General features: G+C 41.4%; 1 protein-coding gene across 1 annotated transcript in view; it reads left to right on the plus strand.

The window, feature by feature from the left end:
* LARS2 (leucyl-tRNA synthetase 2, mitochondrial) overlaps positions 1-17,667 on the plus strand; it is a 71,849-nt gene that overhangs the window by 26,435 nt on the left and 27,747 nt on the right. The window contains exons 8-12 of the mRNA XM_054992144.1: positions 6,190-6,297; positions 7,594-7,753; positions 9,481-9,585; positions 12,062-12,177; positions 13,982-14,265. Coding sequence (XP_054848119.1) covers positions 6,190-6,297; positions 7,594-7,753; positions 9,481-9,585; positions 12,062-12,177; positions 13,982-14,265 — 773 coding nt within the window. The remainder of the gene's footprint in view (positions 1-6,189; positions 6,298-7,593; positions 7,754-9,480; positions 9,586-12,061; positions 12,178-13,981; positions 14,266-17,667) is intronic.

Here is a 17,667-nt window from a genome sequence, read left to right on the forward strand (position 1 = left end):
GGAGAAAACTAGGGGTTTAAATATCTAGATAAATGTAAATACTATTCTTATTTGTGCTACAACAACCTGTGAGGTACACGGGTTGGAAAGTATCTGGCTTCCTGCCGCCTATTATTTCTGGCCAGTATCAACCTTGCTCCTGCCATTACTGGCAAGCACAGAGGACTCAGGGTATAGTCTTGCTTCTGGGACTGTGGCTGATCTCGCCTTCCCAGCTCAGAGTAAACCCTCCACATTCTGTGTGCTGTACAGACAGAAGGGAGAGAGGTGTCTCATTCCATGTTGGGTCTAGAGGAATGCTGGGTCTAGTAGTTTTCTGTTCGTAACAAAAGGCTTTAGGTAGATCACAAACTGCTTTTTAAGTTCTTTTGAAATAGTTTAGTTTCCCATGTAGCCTGTGGGTGGAGTGGGAGGCTACTATTCAATAAACACAACATGCTGAATTCTTTCGGGCTCAAGGAACTAGCACCATTATTGAACTGTAGTCTACAAGGCAGTGGTAGCCAGGTGCCTATGTTTAATCTGAATCTTCCCATTGACTCAATAACACCTGGTTGCACCTGAGAGGAAGCTCCACAGTTAGAGGCACAATAAATGGTCTGGCTTGGTTTAAGGCACTTAATTTTAAAACATGTATGCATTTTTTATATTGAAACTCCCAGATTCCATTGTCTGTCAGGGTGAGGTTGGAGCAGAGCTGTGAGATGTAGAAGCAGTGCAGTACCGGCAGTATGTTTAAAATGGATGTGTTATCAGAAACAATTTGCTTAGTTATTGGGTGGCGTGAATTAATGCTACCTTTCTTATAAAGAATATATGAATCACTTATATTTGATTTTGAAGTTGAGGTTAAAATAATTCTTAATTAAATTTGCATTTACTGTTACTTAGACTTAAATATTTTTTATATAATGTCACGAATCTGTGCTTCATAAAATTCTTGTTACAAAGTTCTTGCATTTTGAGCAGATTGGAGATTAACACAACCTCCCTGCTATGCTGTTGAAATGCTTCTCTTAATGCATAGAGAACTTTGTTAGATATTTTAAAAAGCTTTGTAAATGAGTATACATATGTACTTGATTTTGTTTGTATTGTTAAGATCCTTGTTGAACAATTCACATGATACAACGTTTTGACTTCTGCTTTAGTTAGGTTTCATGGCTTGTTGTTTTTTGTTCACAAAATTCTTTATGACCGTGTTTAAGCAAGAAGATTCTTTGCCATTTGAACTCTGTGATGAACCAGAGATTTTGTCTTCTGTGCACTTTCCTTGTTTATGTAGGCTACATACATTTTAAACAGCACTGAAAGGTTGACTTTTGGACACAAATGTTTTCTCTTTATAATATCTTAGATCTGTTTTTGATCTAGGTCATCACTTTGCTAGGTACGCCCAGCTCTGTAATTCCCTCAGCTCCCTGTCTCTTAGCAACTAGTGCTGTTGATGGCCCTTTCTGAACTGTATCAAAAATTTCCTGTCATGTTGCTGGGTTCTCTTCTCCATAACGAATGCTTCCCTCCACAAAGTTTTGTTTTTATCCTGTTGCTCCACTCCCATTCCCTTTTAAATTGAGGCAGAAGTTTGGAAAAAATTCATTTGTAAAGATGATTTTTCACTTCTGTGTTGTGTGCAAAAATCAGCTTAACAGATTTGAAAACACTGACACAACTTGCCCCCAAATGTAATTGTATGTTTCTGTAGATGAAGATTTGTGCTTCCTGCGTCCCTTCTGAAGTAATTGTTTCCTTCCTGAATTCCTGTTTTCTGTCCACAGTGATTAGCTTAACCGACTGGAAGATCCATTCAAAGGACCTCTGAGTACCATTTGCAGAACTTGTGTTTTCATGCCCGTTTGTGGGCTTTGCAAGGCATCTAGTAGTTGACTGCTAAGGAACAAATGATGCTGAACTAGAAGGACCTTTGGGCTGGTCCAGCAGGGCTTGTCCCGTGTTCTTATCTCCTGTTACATGCTACTTTAACTTCTTGCCTTTGAACATGCAGAATGCTCAGGCTGGAATTGCACTTTGTGGTATGCGTAATGCCAGCCGTGTACACTTCTGCCTCAGCGTGCTTATTGCTGATTCTGTTACTTAGGGGTCATCTTAGCACACACTGCAGCTGATTTCCATAACATCGTTCGGATTTTCATAAGGCATTCAATGGAAGTACCTTTTCTGGTGTTAGAATGAGCTTGTTTCTGTCCTGTTGCAGGACTGAGTACTTTATCTTTCTTTTGTGCTTCTTTATCTAATTGGAAACGTTTAAAGGTCCATCTGTGGGAACAGTTATTTGTTGAGAGGGAATCTGTAATTCAGTCTAATTCTTGGACTTTTGATTTAATTTACTATCGCTTGTGTAATCTTCTCTCTCTTTTTCTTGTGTAGTGAATGCTGTGTTTTCCCTTCCTTTTTGTACTAGATGATTTTTTTTTTTGGTTCTCTCCCGTCTTGGTACTTTTTATACTTTCCTCTCCAAAAAAGGAGGAAATTGTCTGGAGTTCCTTGAGTTGGCACTGAAAGGACCTATCCCTGTTATTCCCTTATTTGTTATATTCAAAGGTGTTTGTTAGTTCTTTGCAACAAAAGGCCAAACTAGATGTGATGGCATCCTCATGTCCACATGGTGCACTGAGGCACTCTTGTGCTAGGCCTTTTCATGTGCCGAAACATCCCCTCCCCCCACACCCCCGTGGCTGTTTAGCACTCTTGGGTGGAGAGGGGGGAACAAGACCACCTCGGCACGCCACATTCTTGGCATTTTTAAATCGCTTTAAAATTGTGGCATTAGTAACCAGCTTCTCAGATCTGATCCCAGATCCTCGATTTTGAACTGGCATGTCTGTATTTTGCTGAATCCGCATAAATCGAGCTAATTAGCCTGTATACAACATATTGGGCACCCCTATGGAGAAGCGGTGTTTGCCCCACTACAGCATCACAGATCCATGTGGAGCATCGCATAGCATTATGTGGCATTATGTTAATAAAGTGGTTGGTCTAAACAGTTAGATAAGGCAGGTGTCTCTTAAAATGAAGTCAGATTTTGAAATCTATTGAACATGTTTAATGCATGACTGTGCATAATGGTTATTAAATAAATTGATAGCAATGTTCTTCCTACCCTCTCAGCCTGATTAGAGTTTGGCATTACAGCTGTTCATGTTTAAACCTTTAATACAGTTCAACAACATTCTCTCTCTCTCAAATCTGCATGACCTAAAACTGAACGTTTTCGTCATATTAATATTATTGAAATAACTTTACAAATATTCCTCGTGCTTTTCGTAAGTTGGCCATAGCTAGCCTCATAGTTGTTGGCTCAGATGCTCTCGATTTCTTCAACACACCTTTCCCCACATGAAATGCTGGTACATGTCACGGTTTCTTCCTCCTTCACCTACTAATAATGTAGAATATGCTGACATTTTTTGTTCTCACTTCTATGACTCAATCGTTCCTTTGCTTTCTTGGTACATTATGTGAGTGTGCTGGCATACTGTCAATTTGCTCTTAATTTGCATTAAATTACATTTTGCCCTTTATTTCTCCTTTGAACTTAGATGTTAAGTTTCCGCTCCTGTTATTTTACTCAGATTTGTATTTATTAATTTGTGTGGGCTTATAAAGCTCTGACAAAGTACAATTTCTGTATCTTTCCACTAATTCAGGTTGCCTTCCCACTCAGTCAACTTTCCTTCAAGGGCCCAGCCTACCATTAGGTGGCTTGAGAGAGCCTTTCACAGCAGTGAATCCGGAGTAATAGCAGCAGGTGGCAAATTGTCAATTACTGAGTGAATTGTAATCTCGTTTATTTATTTAAAACATTTATACTCTGCATGCTCAGCCAGTGGCTCCCAAGGCAGCTTACAAATACCCCTCTAACACAATCACATTTCCAATTTAAAAAAACAACAACAATGAAACATCATAGCAAAAACCATTGTGGATCTAAAAGCATGAACAGCCAATAAGATTGACAGGCAACAGAAGCACAAGAAAATATTATATTTAAAAAGCCTGCAGTCAGCAATAAAAATAATTTGAGAGCCAGTGTGGTATAGTGGCTAGAGTGATTGGATCTGGTGATCCAGGTTTCATTCCCTGGTATGCTGTGGGAGACCTTGGGCCAATCAAATACTCTCAGCCTAACCTACCTCACAGGGAAGTTGTGAGGGAAAATGGAGGAGAAGAGAATGATGTAAGCAGCTTTGGGTCCCCACTGGGGAGAAAGGTGGGATATAAATGACATAAACCTTAACAGCAGTCAAAGATCATAAAATGCTGAGCTAACAAAAGATGCTTAAATACTTAAAAATCAAGTATTAGGTCAATAAAATCTGGGAAAACGTCAACATATTTGATCGTTTTAACCCCCCTTTTGCCCTCCATTGTCAGGTATCAAAATGGGCCATCTCCTTTTCCTTTCGTATCCAAGTGTTGCTTGTTCCAAAATAGCCAGAGTTTTGATGTTTAATTTCCTAAAATTTTGAATGGCATAACTCTTGATTTCAAGACGCTGACTCTATATTTGTGGGTATTGTGTAACCCCTTTCCTGTTTCTGTCTATCAGATTCTCCACATAAGCCTACTGTTTAATTGTGGCCTGAGTTCAAACTTCTTTTGTTCGTAAAACTGCATGAGGTTGATAACTCTTGTTATATGTTGAGGTATTTCTCTGAGCAAAGTACCTGCTTTCTTCCAAATCCATTATCAAATAAACCTAGAATAATGTTCCCATGGGAATGTGTTATTGGTCATTTGACAAGCGACTGGAGGATTGTAAAAATGTTAAAGCGCAGCAAAGCCTCAGTAGTAAGGGTGACATTGAGCAAATGGTTTAAAAAGCAGTGTTTAGCAGTGATGCTAGAGCTGCTGTTTCAAGGGGACATGCCAATTTACCGTCGGTTGCTCTGGTGCCAGATCCCACCCACCCACAAGCTACTCTTTCCTTCTCACCCAAGATATGATTTGTCACCATTAGTAGTCTAGAAAATGTTTTCTTGCAAGTCAGGTTAGCCAACAAATCTAGTGATGTGTGGGTTGCCTTTCCCTGTAGCACGTGCCTTGGTTCTTTGCTTAAATCATCTGTTGCTACCCTCCAATGGCAGAATAGTTACTTGTGCTGGACGAAGCCTCCTTGGGCTTCAAACTTTGCTGAACGGGGTGGTAGGAAACAAGCCATAGTGTTAACCTGATTGCTCCACCTTTCTCATTGTGGTCTAGGATCGATTAGGATTGGTGGTGTTAATGTTTAGAGAAATTCTTTATAGGGTGATGGGTAGCTTTTGTTCTAGGTTGTGATGCTGTGCATTTTCATTTTTGTATTTTTTGCAGCAGCAGCAGAAAAAGTCTATTGGGTTAAAGCCTTTCATTTTGTTCCACCAGCACCTTCATATTCCTCTGATGCAAGCACCTTCCACTGAGGAGAGACACTCTTGCAGTGGCATAAAAGCCAGTGTCAGTGGCAGGCACTTTGCTCTGGAGGAAAGTGTGGGCACCACAGAACAAAATGGTAGAATGAAAGTGGGGGTAGGGTGGAGTGGTATCGATTAGAAATGTTTTAGAGCTCTTAGAACACAAAATGCCATGACCCAGATAGGTGAACCTGATAGCTCTTGTCAGATCTCAGAAGCTAAGCAGGGTTGGCCTTGGTTAGTAATTGGATGGGAGACCTCCAACGAAGACCAGGGTTGCAGAAGCAGGTAATGGCAAACCATCTCTGTTAGTCCCTTGCTATGAAAACTCCCATCAGGGGTCACCATAAGTCAGTTATGACTTGAAGGCACTCTCCACCACCACAACAGAACACAAACAGTTATTTCATATGTTGTATCTTTGAACTTTGCTGTACTTTTTACAACGGAGCAAAGAAGGACAATACAATAAAGAGTTAAAATGCAATGGGGGTGATGTTATGGAATGTACATGGCATTTATTTATTTATTACAATTAAATCATAATTTTCATCTGTGTCACAAATCACTTCTGTGCCATACAAGCTACCAGAAGACAAAGAGGACACTTCAAAATACCCTCTGCAACATGTGAAACATTTACCCCATGTCCTCTGTCCACTACTTTCAGTGTCAAAGGTCTAAGGGTGGAGGGTAAGGAAAACAGATCTGGGACAGGTCTTTGTTCTACCCATAATTTGTGTTCCTAATGTTTTCCCTGTTGTTCTGGCAGGCCATGCTTGATGCTTTGCCAGGGCTCCCCAAATGGTATGGAATAAAAGAAATGCAAGCAAACTGGCTAGGGGATTGTGTTGGATGCTATTTTGAGTTCTCGTTAAAGGTGAGTTGCTCACTTTTAGAATTCAGCTTTCAAAGAAAATTGCAGTGATATTTCTCATAATATGACTGAAAGTATAACTAAATTGGAGCAGGGTATTTTCCGTCTGGTTTGATGATGAAGTGTTTGCAGCTTTTCTTGTTATTTTGAATTGGCTTTGTGAGGCAAGCTCTGTGATTTGGGGTGTGTGTGGGGGGGGGGCCAGAAAAGATGGCCTAGACTGAGGTCCCCAATGTTTTGAGCCTACAGGCCCATTTGAAAGGATGCAGGGAGCACCAGCCAGAAAGGTGAAGCCAACCCCAAAAACGTCTGCTGCGGGAGGCAGAACCAAATGCAATACCTCCTTCTTTGTTGTGCAAAAGAAAATGGGTATAAAAAGAAATGGACAAAAGCCCAAGCGGGGAGGGAGAAAGAGAAGGGGCAATTGAAGGAAAGCCTGGATGGGGAATGGAACCACACACTGACTAAAGAAAGCCCAGGTGCTTACCAGTTCTCCTGATTCTCCCTTCATTTGCTTGAGGGCAGCCAGTAACAAGCCCTGCCTTACAATGGCCCTGCCCACTTTCTGCAAAGGTCAGCAGCAAGCATCAGGGGAGATAGTGGTAGGCCCATGTTGGGGAACCCCGGCTTGAATTTTATTTTAACAGATTAAAATGTTAAAAATGACACATGGGGTACAGGTAGAGTGGGGGAATTCTTTGAATGGATCATTTCAGAGAGTAGCCAAATAAACAATCAATGAAATAGCCCTTTGAGTATGGCAAATTTACAGTATGTTCCTAAACAGAGTTATGTCCTTCTAAGTCAATTGAAGTCAATGGGCATAGAGTCATGTAACTCTGCTTAGGGTTATGGACATAAACTGTCCAGTCTTCTAACTGTGGCTTGTATGCTGCTTCACCATCCCTGGTGGTTTTGTTAATCATGGTTTGCTCCCCAAAATATTTGGCAACTATGATTGAAAGTGGCAAACTGTGGCATGATATAAACATGCTAACAAGAACGCCAGTACAGATCTCTTACTACTGCACCAGAAGATGTTAGGGAGAGGGAATTCATGCAAGAAAGGAAAGAAGGAGAGTCTGTGAGGCCTGGATCATGATTAGGACAATGGGCAGTGTTAAATCTGCATCACATAATAATATTCAGTGCCCTTTGCCATTCATTCCTATGTCACCTCCCAAATGGGATCACGTTTTTGTGGAATCCATAAGTGGATGAAATTTTGTATCGTCATGGAAGAAAACTGCAACAGTTTGCAATACATTTTCCCCTGGAACATTTCCTGTGTTTTGTCAGGTTAATAACAAGCCAACAGGAGAGACAGTAGCAGCATATACCTCTACTCCTGAAGCCATATATGGAGCTTCTCATTTGTATATCTTACCTAGCCACTGGCTGTTGCAAGGAAACAACTGTCTAAAGGAAGTCCTCAAGAAGGAGTTTGTACCTGGCAAAGGTGATTTTTTTTCTGTTTCTGTTTTGTTCTAATAATGCCCCATTTACAAAGGTAGACATTTTGTTCTGTATAACTGAGAGGAATCAAGATGGGTCAGTTCACTTTTGTCAAACTCTCTCTCTCTCTCTGTGCGTGTGTGCATGTGTAAAAATTAGTCTTCCCAGCTGAGTGAACTTGAGCCAAAAACATTTAATAAATCACATCTTTAGATTGGCAGGGTTCTCGTGATGTAAGTCCATTATTGCTGTTGGCTATGCATGTTCTTCCTTGATTTCTGAAGTTTTTAGTTAAACATTCATTTAATGTTTACAGGCATCCAAATTTGGTTTGACTCCAGTGGCTGGATTTTTAGCCCTCGTTAAGTAGAACAAAAATTTTTAACTAGGTTTTCTAAAAAATCAAATCCAACAGTTTAATTTCTTACCAAGCCTTCAAGATGAGTGTTTATGCCAGTTCAGTCCTCAAGTTCCATCTTTCATTTACCATAATATTTTCTCTATCTAAGCTTTATTTTTAAGTTGTAACTGATAACTAAAAAAAAGCAGTCATAGGAACAAATTTTTATTACCTTAAGTTGCAATATTATAATACAGTGATACAGGAAGCAGCCTTCAGATTTGCAGAATCATCATGGTATAATAATGTTTAAATACCAGTAGTAATAAGGATGAGCCCACTTTCTAAATATTTTCAGAAATAGGCCCTGCAGGGCTATAGTTTTATACATGCATCCACTATACACGGTTCATTTCCTCTCCCCACTCCTGCTTTCTTCCTCTTTTTTTTGTTGTTGCTAGTGAAAATACAGCATTACAGGATGTTACGTTGCACCTCCATGAAAAAAGCAGTGGCACCTACTGATAGGAGTATAGAATTAAGAGACAAATTGCAAATGATGACACCTAGTGATAGAGGACAGCATTAACTCTCTTAAATCCAAAGAGAGTTCAGGAAACATCAAACTCCCAAAACAGCCACTGCTAAAATTATGAAATGGATCCATTCCGTTAACAACAGAGTCTTTCTTTCTTACATATTCCACAAAAAGGAAAGCTCCAGCTTTAACAGAACAGATCCTTTGGCTCTGTCCCTATATACAGACAGGAAAGTACCATAAGATGGCAAAAATAGGCCTTTATATCTTTGTATATTTATTTCCTGTATGATTTGTAAAAACCTTCCATACATACCTGGAGAACAGTACTTCCTTTTTCAGGAAAAACCAATAGCACGTTGAACAAGAAACCACACAATTGACACAATCTTTCAACAGCTGAAACAAGTTTATATTAATTCAGAGGTAATTAAATTTTAAAATTACTGATGAAGTTTTATGCCACTGAACATCTAATCTCCAAGACATGCTGCGTGAGATTTAGTAATAATATAGCAACAGTTATTCTCAGGGCTTTTTTTCTGGGAAAAGAGGTGGCGGAACTCAGTGGGTTGCCCTTGGAGAAAATGGTCACATGGCTGGTGGCCCTGCCCCCTGATCTCCAGACAGAGGGGAGTTTAGATTGCCCTCCGCGCCGAGTGGCGCAGAGGGCAATCTAAACTCCCCTCTGTCTGGAGATCAGGGGGCAGGGCCACCAGCCATGTGACCATTTTCAAGAGGTTCCGGAACTCCATTCCCCTGCGTTCCCCCTGAAAAAAATCCCTGGTCATTCTTAATAAAAGGTGAGCTGTCTCAGCATTTATGTTTGTGTTGTTACGGTTGCTTTTTACAGACTCTCTTACTTCAGTGACTGCTGTTAATTTGCTCACCAATCGGGAAGTCCCAATAGTCATATCAGCAAAATCAGAGTTTGAAGGCTATCTTGACACTATAATAGGTGAGTACTACAATATAAAAGACCAATGTTATGTTTATTTACAAAAGAAATTGTAATAATGGCATATTTAAAACTGCTGAGGTAGTGCTTTGGCTTCTACAAGACTACATGGAAGGAGAAATAAAGGTGATGCAGTTACCAGACCTCTTTTTGTATTATGCAGTGCTATGATGTTTAAATGTTTAGTTTGTTGTGTGTAAAACATCAGACAAGTATGTATGAGTTTTATTTTAGTCAGCATTAGTGTTTTTATTTCTCAAATATTTACTTAAGAGAGTTTAAGGCAGTATACCTGACCCCTCCCTCTATTTATCCTCATAACAACCCTGTGAGGTACGTTAGACTGTGAGACAGTGGCTGGTCAAAAATCACTTAGTAACTGTGGCTGAGATGAAAGACCTGAATCTCTCTGTGATGTATCACACTGCCATTTTATATTACATGACTGATTTTTTTTTTAAATGATGTGAAAACCAAAAACTGTTTTCAAACTTAGAAGACAAAACTCTGACTCAAAGAACAAACATTGTTATTTTTTCCAACTAACCACATTAATACAAACTAAAAATTTGGTTAGAAATACAATATAAAATAAATCTAAACTTGAAGTATCAAAGTAAACATGTAAACCAGAATAGAACATAATTAAATTCATATTGAAATTAATTAACATTTGTCTTGCACCATCCATCAGATTAATCTTGACTACTTCAGTGGATGTAACTCTGCTTAGGACTGCACTGTTAGGTTTTCACAAGGAGCTTACAGTAGCCCAATGGAATTTCTGATTCCCCCACCTTTGAACAGCTGATCCTCATGTGGTGTCATGAATGGCTTTTGAAAGTTCTCTCAATTTCAAAAGCAAGTCTCTCATGCAGCATGGGGAGATGGTAGTTGAGAAAGATAGCTGGGCTCAAGTAATAGTGTCACATTTCTTTAGATTCTGATCTTTGCTTGCAGTTAGAGCACACCTTACAACTTCCTGTATTCACATTTATTCCCTAACAGGGTCAAGTACAGGCTAGGGGTGTGCGTCCTGAAAAGATTTGGAAAAAAATTCGGAAATACTATAATTCCAAAGCAGCAAGCCGCTTCGGAATTATGGTATTTTACTCGCTTCGGTATGCTCCGTAAATATTTGGAGCATACTGAAGTGAGGGGAGCAACTCCCCCCACCTCCCCCCTGGGGCAACCCCTCCACCCCCCACCCACTTTCCTGGCCAGAGGGGGAGGGTGATCAGCTGGGCGGCAGGCCGTCACTGTGGTGCCGCCGCCGCAGTGGCGGTGGCAGCCACAGTAGCATGAGGCTGCGACAGCCTGGAGCCAGCCGGCTCCTCTGCCGCTGCACCGCCTCCTGAGCCTGCAAGGCAGTGGGGAAGGCTGGAGCCACCTCCTCTGGCCCTTCCTGCCCCTCAAATGGCCGTGGTGCCGTGGCAGCCATTTGAGCAGCAGGAAGGGCTTTTTCCGCCTCCTCCGCCGCCCCACAGGTGGCAGGGAGGGTCGGAGCCACCACAGCTGCCGACGCTGGCTGCAAAAGTGAGTGGGGGTGGAGGGTGGGGATGGGGTGATGTTTAAAGGGTCCTGCCGCTGCTTGCAAGCAGCAGCAGGGCCCTTTAAACTCAGCCCCAAAGGTTTCCAAAGCATTATAAATGCTTTGGAAAGCTTTGATTTGGGATTTCATGTTGGCCCTGATTCAGAAATCCCGAATCTTTACGGATCAGGACCAATTTGGGCATTTTTTCCAAATCTGATTCCCGAACTGCACATGCCTAGTACAGGCCACTAAGAATGCCAAGACCAGAAGAGATTCCAAATCTCTCACATTTCAGAGGATAGGCCAGAGATAATGGAGAAGATCCTTATATACCTTCAAAATGAAAAGAGCAGTCTTTTAAGGGCTGTGTTTTAGTTGAATTTAGAGTCTCAGTTTAATGAAGGTAGAGATTAACTGTCAAGCAAAATACATTTTGATTTTTGAAGTCTGATGTGTATCCTGAAAAGAAAAGGGAAACAAGGGACAGAGAGGCTGATGCTGTATATAAGAGGCTCTGGCCAGTTTGAGAGGAAAAAAGCTTCAAATGCATAGGCCCACATGCTTCTGCCTCATGGAGCCATGATTAAAAGATTTTCTGGTTTGGGGAAGTCTTTGATTCAACTTCAATTTGTCATAATGTCTGATTTGGGTTCCTTGACATATTGGGGCTTGTTTCTTTCCCTGTAACTCGGCTTGTAAATCAAGATTAAACTGCATAAAATTGGAAGGCAGGAGTCATGGATCTGTGTGCGAGGAAAGGAGAAGGGGTACCTGTGAATTACAGGATTTGATACTTGTTCATTGTTCACAAATTACAGTTTGTTTGTGAAGCGTCTGCTAAATTCTGAATTAGAAACCTGCTTGAATGCACTGTCATTTGAAAACCAGAAGGCGAGATCATCTTTGTTCAATAAATGTATGTTATTTTTCCCCACTCCCTAGGAGTCCCTTGCATGAGGCCAGATGATGCTGAAGTTGCTAGGAATTTAGGACTGGCTTTTGAAAATGTTATTGAAACTTTGCCGGGTGGCTCAGAGAAACTAGCCAGCTCTGGAGAGGTTGGTATTGTTTTTTTTTCCCCATCCTCCCCCCCCCACCCCAATGCCACCTAAACTAAACTTTTTAAAAAAAGCACTATGTGACTTGAAATATGGGCTACAATAACAAACACAAAATATGAGATTAATTTGTAAAGGCTGCATCTGCATAGAGTGAGTTTTTTAAAAAAATCTCTTATAATGACACCCCTTAATGCACAGAGTGCTTTTGAACAAGGCAGAGGGTTGGTGCCCACCAGCTTTTCTGCTGGTGAAAAAGGAAGGAGGGGTCCTCTTTAATCGCCCCAAAAGTCTATGCTGAGAATCATGAGAACTTCATGTACAGAAGCCACATGGGATGAGAGCTATAGTATGTCGGGGAATTGTGTGAACTTAAGTGGAAAAACTGGGTGGATCCAACTCATGGTAACAAATGAGAGTTCATAAAATCTTCAAATATTGGGCCTACCAAATATTTTGAAAGGATTGAATAGAAACCACATTTGGTATAATGTTTGTCTGAATCCAGAGAGCTCTGTGCCCTTGCGTGAAGTGAAGCTATGCGCAAGGCTCAGGAATGTTGCTGGTTTCCTCACCCCGACACAGCCCCTTGAAAGAGAGTGCAATCTGGGTCCAGGATCCAGAAAAAAAGGCTGGATTTTAACCAATCTGGCTTTCCCGGATCAAATTATAGAATCCGGGATCTGATCCAGAAACCCAAATGAAGACACCCAGATAAATCCAAGTTAATGCAGGTAAATCTGGGGTTTGCAGCATCAGCCTCTTGCCTGGCTGTTTCCTCTGGCATCTCCAGTGAAGGGAGAGTGAGGCAGGGATGGGGGAGTGAGTGGCCAATCCATGCAGGAGCTCCCCTTGTCTGCCTGGCTTCTGTGAGTGACGCTGGTTCAGTTGGGCTAAGTTGCAACAGTGTCCCTTGCTTCAGTTTGGTTTGGGTGGGATTCCCTGTTTTGACTTGATTCTCTAGTTTGATGTTGGTCCCCTTCCTTCACTTTGGCTCTGGAAGGATTCAGTTCCCTTGCTTTAGTTTGGTTGTGGTGGAATTGATGATTCTCTGGTGTGGTGTGCCGGTCCCCTTGCTTTATTCTAGTTCCGGAAGGATTCCATACCCTTGCATCAGTTTGGTTCTGCTGGTCTTTCTCTGGGTTGTGCTTGCATTTGGGACTGTGCCTCTGGCCAGTGCTCAGCCTTGGCCTGAGAAGCAGCTTTGACTCCCCCCCCCATATAGGTTTTCGGGGGATCCCTGAAACCCAGATCTGGATTTCCTGGGGGGTTTTTTTTGATGCACACCCCTAGCCCCTTGTGCTATTCTGCTCAGGAGCTTCCCCCATCTCAGAAATGGCTTTTTGGAGTGCAAAGTGGTAGCAATGAGAGAGGGCCTGCAAAGTCCCAACACAAAGCCCCTCCCCCACAAAGTACCCTCTGGCTCTTGACCTCAGACTGTTTGAAAAACATGTACATTCATAGCAGAGCAGATAAGACACATCCGCTTTATAGCTGGCAGATTATAATTGAAGTTGAAAGAAAAATTCTAGAAAAGGAGCTTTTTCATTCTTCCTTTGCCCCTGAAATGTTGCAGCAATGTCCTAGAAAAAGAGACTAATGTGCCTTTTTAGACCTAAAACGTGGTAACTACTGTGCTCTATAGACTTTGAAAAGAGAAGGGAAATGGGAAATCTTTGAAAACCCATAGGGTCCATATATGCAATACCATTTTTTAAATCTGTGATTGGTGGAATATTTGTCAGGCATAGAAGGAGGACCCGAAGCACAAATAGCTGCATGCAAAGACAGCTCTCTTTGTCAGTTTACAGGTATGAGTAGACAAGAAGCCATGAATGCCATTACCCAGAAAGCCAGAAATAAAGGAGTAGGAGGGCATCTAACAAGCAATAAATTGAAAGATTGGCTAGTATCACGACAGCGTTATTGGGGAACACCAATTCCCATAATCCACTGCCCGAACTGTGGTCCTGTTCCCGTGCCTTATGAAGATCTCCCTGTGAGGTTGCCCAACATAACAGCCTTCACAGGAAAAGGTGGCTCACCTTTAACTTCTGCTTCTCACTGGATAAACTGCTCATGTCCAAGGTGAGTGCACATTTCCCATATATTCTGAACTATAACTTGGTTGGAAATAACTGGTGGATTTTCCTTCCTTATGCAAGTCCTTGGTTTGATCTTTGGTTTGAGCAGTAGCTAATGGTTTAGCAAAAACTAGACCAAGCTTCCTGTTCTACAAATGTCAGTTTCTCATGTCTGTCATTTCTTTTCTGAGCATTGCTGCTTGTCAAAATTGAGCAATTCAGAACCTTATAACCCTTCCTGTTCACCATAGCAGAAGAAAGAATCCAGTTCCCTATTTGTTTCCCTTTCACTCATTCTGTCACTATTCATTTATTGACATGAATCCAGAACAATAGTTCCTTCACATATTACTTTTGTCCAAATGGGTATGAAAAATATGTCCCCATCCTTTCTGTTTTATTTTACTCCATATTCAGATGTCGGAAAACTGCTTGTCTGTGGAACAGCAGGTTATCAGCAAGTAGCAAAACTGTAATTTGTGAAGTTTTCCCATGACCAGTGCTTTTGGCAAGCAATTACTGGAATGCTGTGGCCGCTGTGTTTTGTTTGCTTGATTGTTGTCAATTCTAAATTCAGATTTTCAGAATGACATATTCATTAGGAAAACTAGGTCTGTATTCTCTAGGACGGCGTGGATAGCGGGTTTGTCCGAGTAGAAAGAATCTGAATTTCTCCATATCCTTGAGAGACTGTTTTCTCATCACGCGTATAGTGGAACATTGCTCTCGGCAGATTTGACATGGTGAATTCTGTATTGTTAGACTCCCTGTTTGGAGCCATAAGTGATCTCAAGCCATTCGCACTTCAGAACTCAGAAGCAGTAAACCTGTCACTTTCTCTGGACATTCAAAGGCTAGCGAAGAGATGCTTTTGGGTAATGAGGTGTCTCAGCACTGTGACTCATGAGGACTTGATCTTGTTGCAGGAGGCCTTTGAGATCAAGAGAAACTCAGGCAATGGCAGATTTCAACAAAACATATACCTCCCACTATATGTCTTTTCTATATAAAATCTCGTCAGATTGCGGCAGCTAAGCAGAGTTGGTACTTGAATGGGCAACCACCAAGAAAGACTCTGCAGAGGAAGGCACTGGCTTCTCACTTGTCTTGAAAGCACCTGACTGGGGTCACCATAAGTCGATCGCAACTTGATGGCACATGCACACACACATACAAAACATATCATAACATAAAAATTAATCTTGTTAAATACATGTTTAATGCAAAGAGATATCATTTATAGGTCTGAACTTAACCTGAATCCCGTTTCATCTGGGCTTAGCCTTGGAAATGACATTCAGTGCTAGGTTGTATCTACGAGACATTTAAGTTAATACCAAATAGTTATTCTCAACATCTGTTTTTCCCCTCACTGTTGAATTCTAATCTAGACGTTCAGAAAAATTGTGTGTTACAACCTTCCTAGGATTGTACCAGTTCAGAATGCAAATAGAGGATCTGTTGAAAATCAGTATGTCAGGGGAAGTTTGCTTGACTTAAGTTTTTCTTGATAGACTGCTGTAAAAAAATGCTTTATTAATGAGTTTTAAAAATGTTTTTACCATACAAATCTGACCCGATTGTCACAACCATGGGCCAGTGAACAAGTTTGATGAGTAAAAAATTCTATAAATGTGTTATATAAATGCCTATACATTTGTTATATTCAGTGTTGACATGCTTGCTTTCTATGTGCTTTCTGTTTTTTAATGCAATGAAACATTCAGAGTTGTGGTCCCCTCCCACCTCCCTGCATTTTAAATGTCCTCCTATGATTTTTTTTTTGTCTGAGTATATAGATCAGCTTGGAGTAATTACAGCCAACCCTGCACAAACATGGTATTTGGAGAAAGAGAATTCTAGGTCAAAGGGGCTACTCCAGAAGGATTGGTGTACATTGACAGCCAGACTTTTAACATTTAAAGAGCCAGCATGGTATAGGGGTTAAAGTGTTGGACCAGGATCTTGGAGAACTTTGCCATGGAAGCTTGCTGGGTGACCTTGGGCCAGTCACACATGCTCAGCCCAACCTGCTTCGCAGGGATGTCATGGGGATAAAACGGAGGAGAGGAGAATTATGTAAGCCACCTTGGGTCCCCATCGAGGAGAAAGGCGGGATCTAAATAAATAAAGTAAATCCTATATGTAAGTTTGTTGGCCTGAAGAATGGTGTGTCTCCCTGGCCCATTCTCCCTGTAGATAGATATCCCACTTCTACAGCATGTTATGAATGAGAAAAAAAATCCACTTGGGGTAAGGCTGTTTTTCTCTACCCCATGAGTACCGATACAGCCTGTGACATCAAGACTGAGGCTGGAAAGTAGGTGGGAAAGCGAGGGGGGAAGACCGAGGCAGGACTGTGGAAAGGATAAGCAGCAGTTTCTTTAAACATTTCAATTTTTGTTACGGTATATTGCCAGGAGATTAACAACGGGGGGGGGGGGTTGTGGGTGTGTGTGCAGCTTGCAAAAAAACCCACCCTATGTTCAGGCTGTTCTAATTTACATATCCTCTCTCCCCGCCCCCTGCGAATTACCTCCAGGATTAACTAAGATACGCATGTGTGTGAGAGCAATAGGTGTAAGAAATGTAAACAATGTCAAATATTGAGTCCTCGTAGGTTGGGTTTATTGTCCCCCTTGCCACTGTAAGTGGCCATGGTGTCATGTGGCCTCCAGCCATGCAGAACTAGTCAGGAATCCTGCTTACAATGACATCTAGAAGTGAATAGATCACTGTCTTGCAGATCTAGATGCCTGCAAAATGACATGAATGGTTTCCAGGCTTTAAAGACCAGAGCAGGAGTGTTCTAGCTTGCCAGGTACATTCTGTATTTGTTGGGCTGCCAGTGGGTTTCAGACTCCCACGCTGATAAAAAGCAACCAGCAGCAGTAGTCTTTCCCTCTGTTCATTCCACGAGGAACAGCTTGTTGCTTTTTCTTTGAATGTTCACTGGAAGGCTGATATAAGGGAACAGACTGTAGTTCTTGGGAAATTCTGATGTTTCACGGCAGTTCTAAAAGAGTTGTGAACTGAACCCATACTGGAAAGATGCTTTGTTGTTCCTTTTGTTTGCAATAAATGTGTCATCGTTCGTAGCTTGCTTCTGAAAATTTTAAGAGAACTCAGAACTGATTTGCACATTTGTGGAAACAGGAATTCCTGAGCGAATTGCACTTTTGATTTCTTCACTTCTGACGTGAGGAACCAAGCAAGGGCTTGAAGCTTCCGCCTCTGATGAGATCTCCAAGCCCCCACTATGCATGTTTAGTTAGAAGTGAGGCTCGCAGAAGCACGAGGAAAATATCTGTGATTCTCACTTCTTATGACGTGCAAATTGGCTTTTGGGGAACAGACTGGTGTTGAGTTTTTATCTCCATGGGACTCTAATAAGAATAATATGTGT

Source organism: Eublepharis macularius, chromosome 11 (assembly GCF_028583425.1).
Source record: "Eublepharis macularius isolate TG4126 chromosome 11, MPM_Emac_v1.0, whole genome shotgun sequence".
Taxonomy (NCBI): domain Eukaryota; kingdom Metazoa; phylum Chordata; class Lepidosauria; order Squamata; family Eublepharidae; genus Eublepharis; species Eublepharis macularius.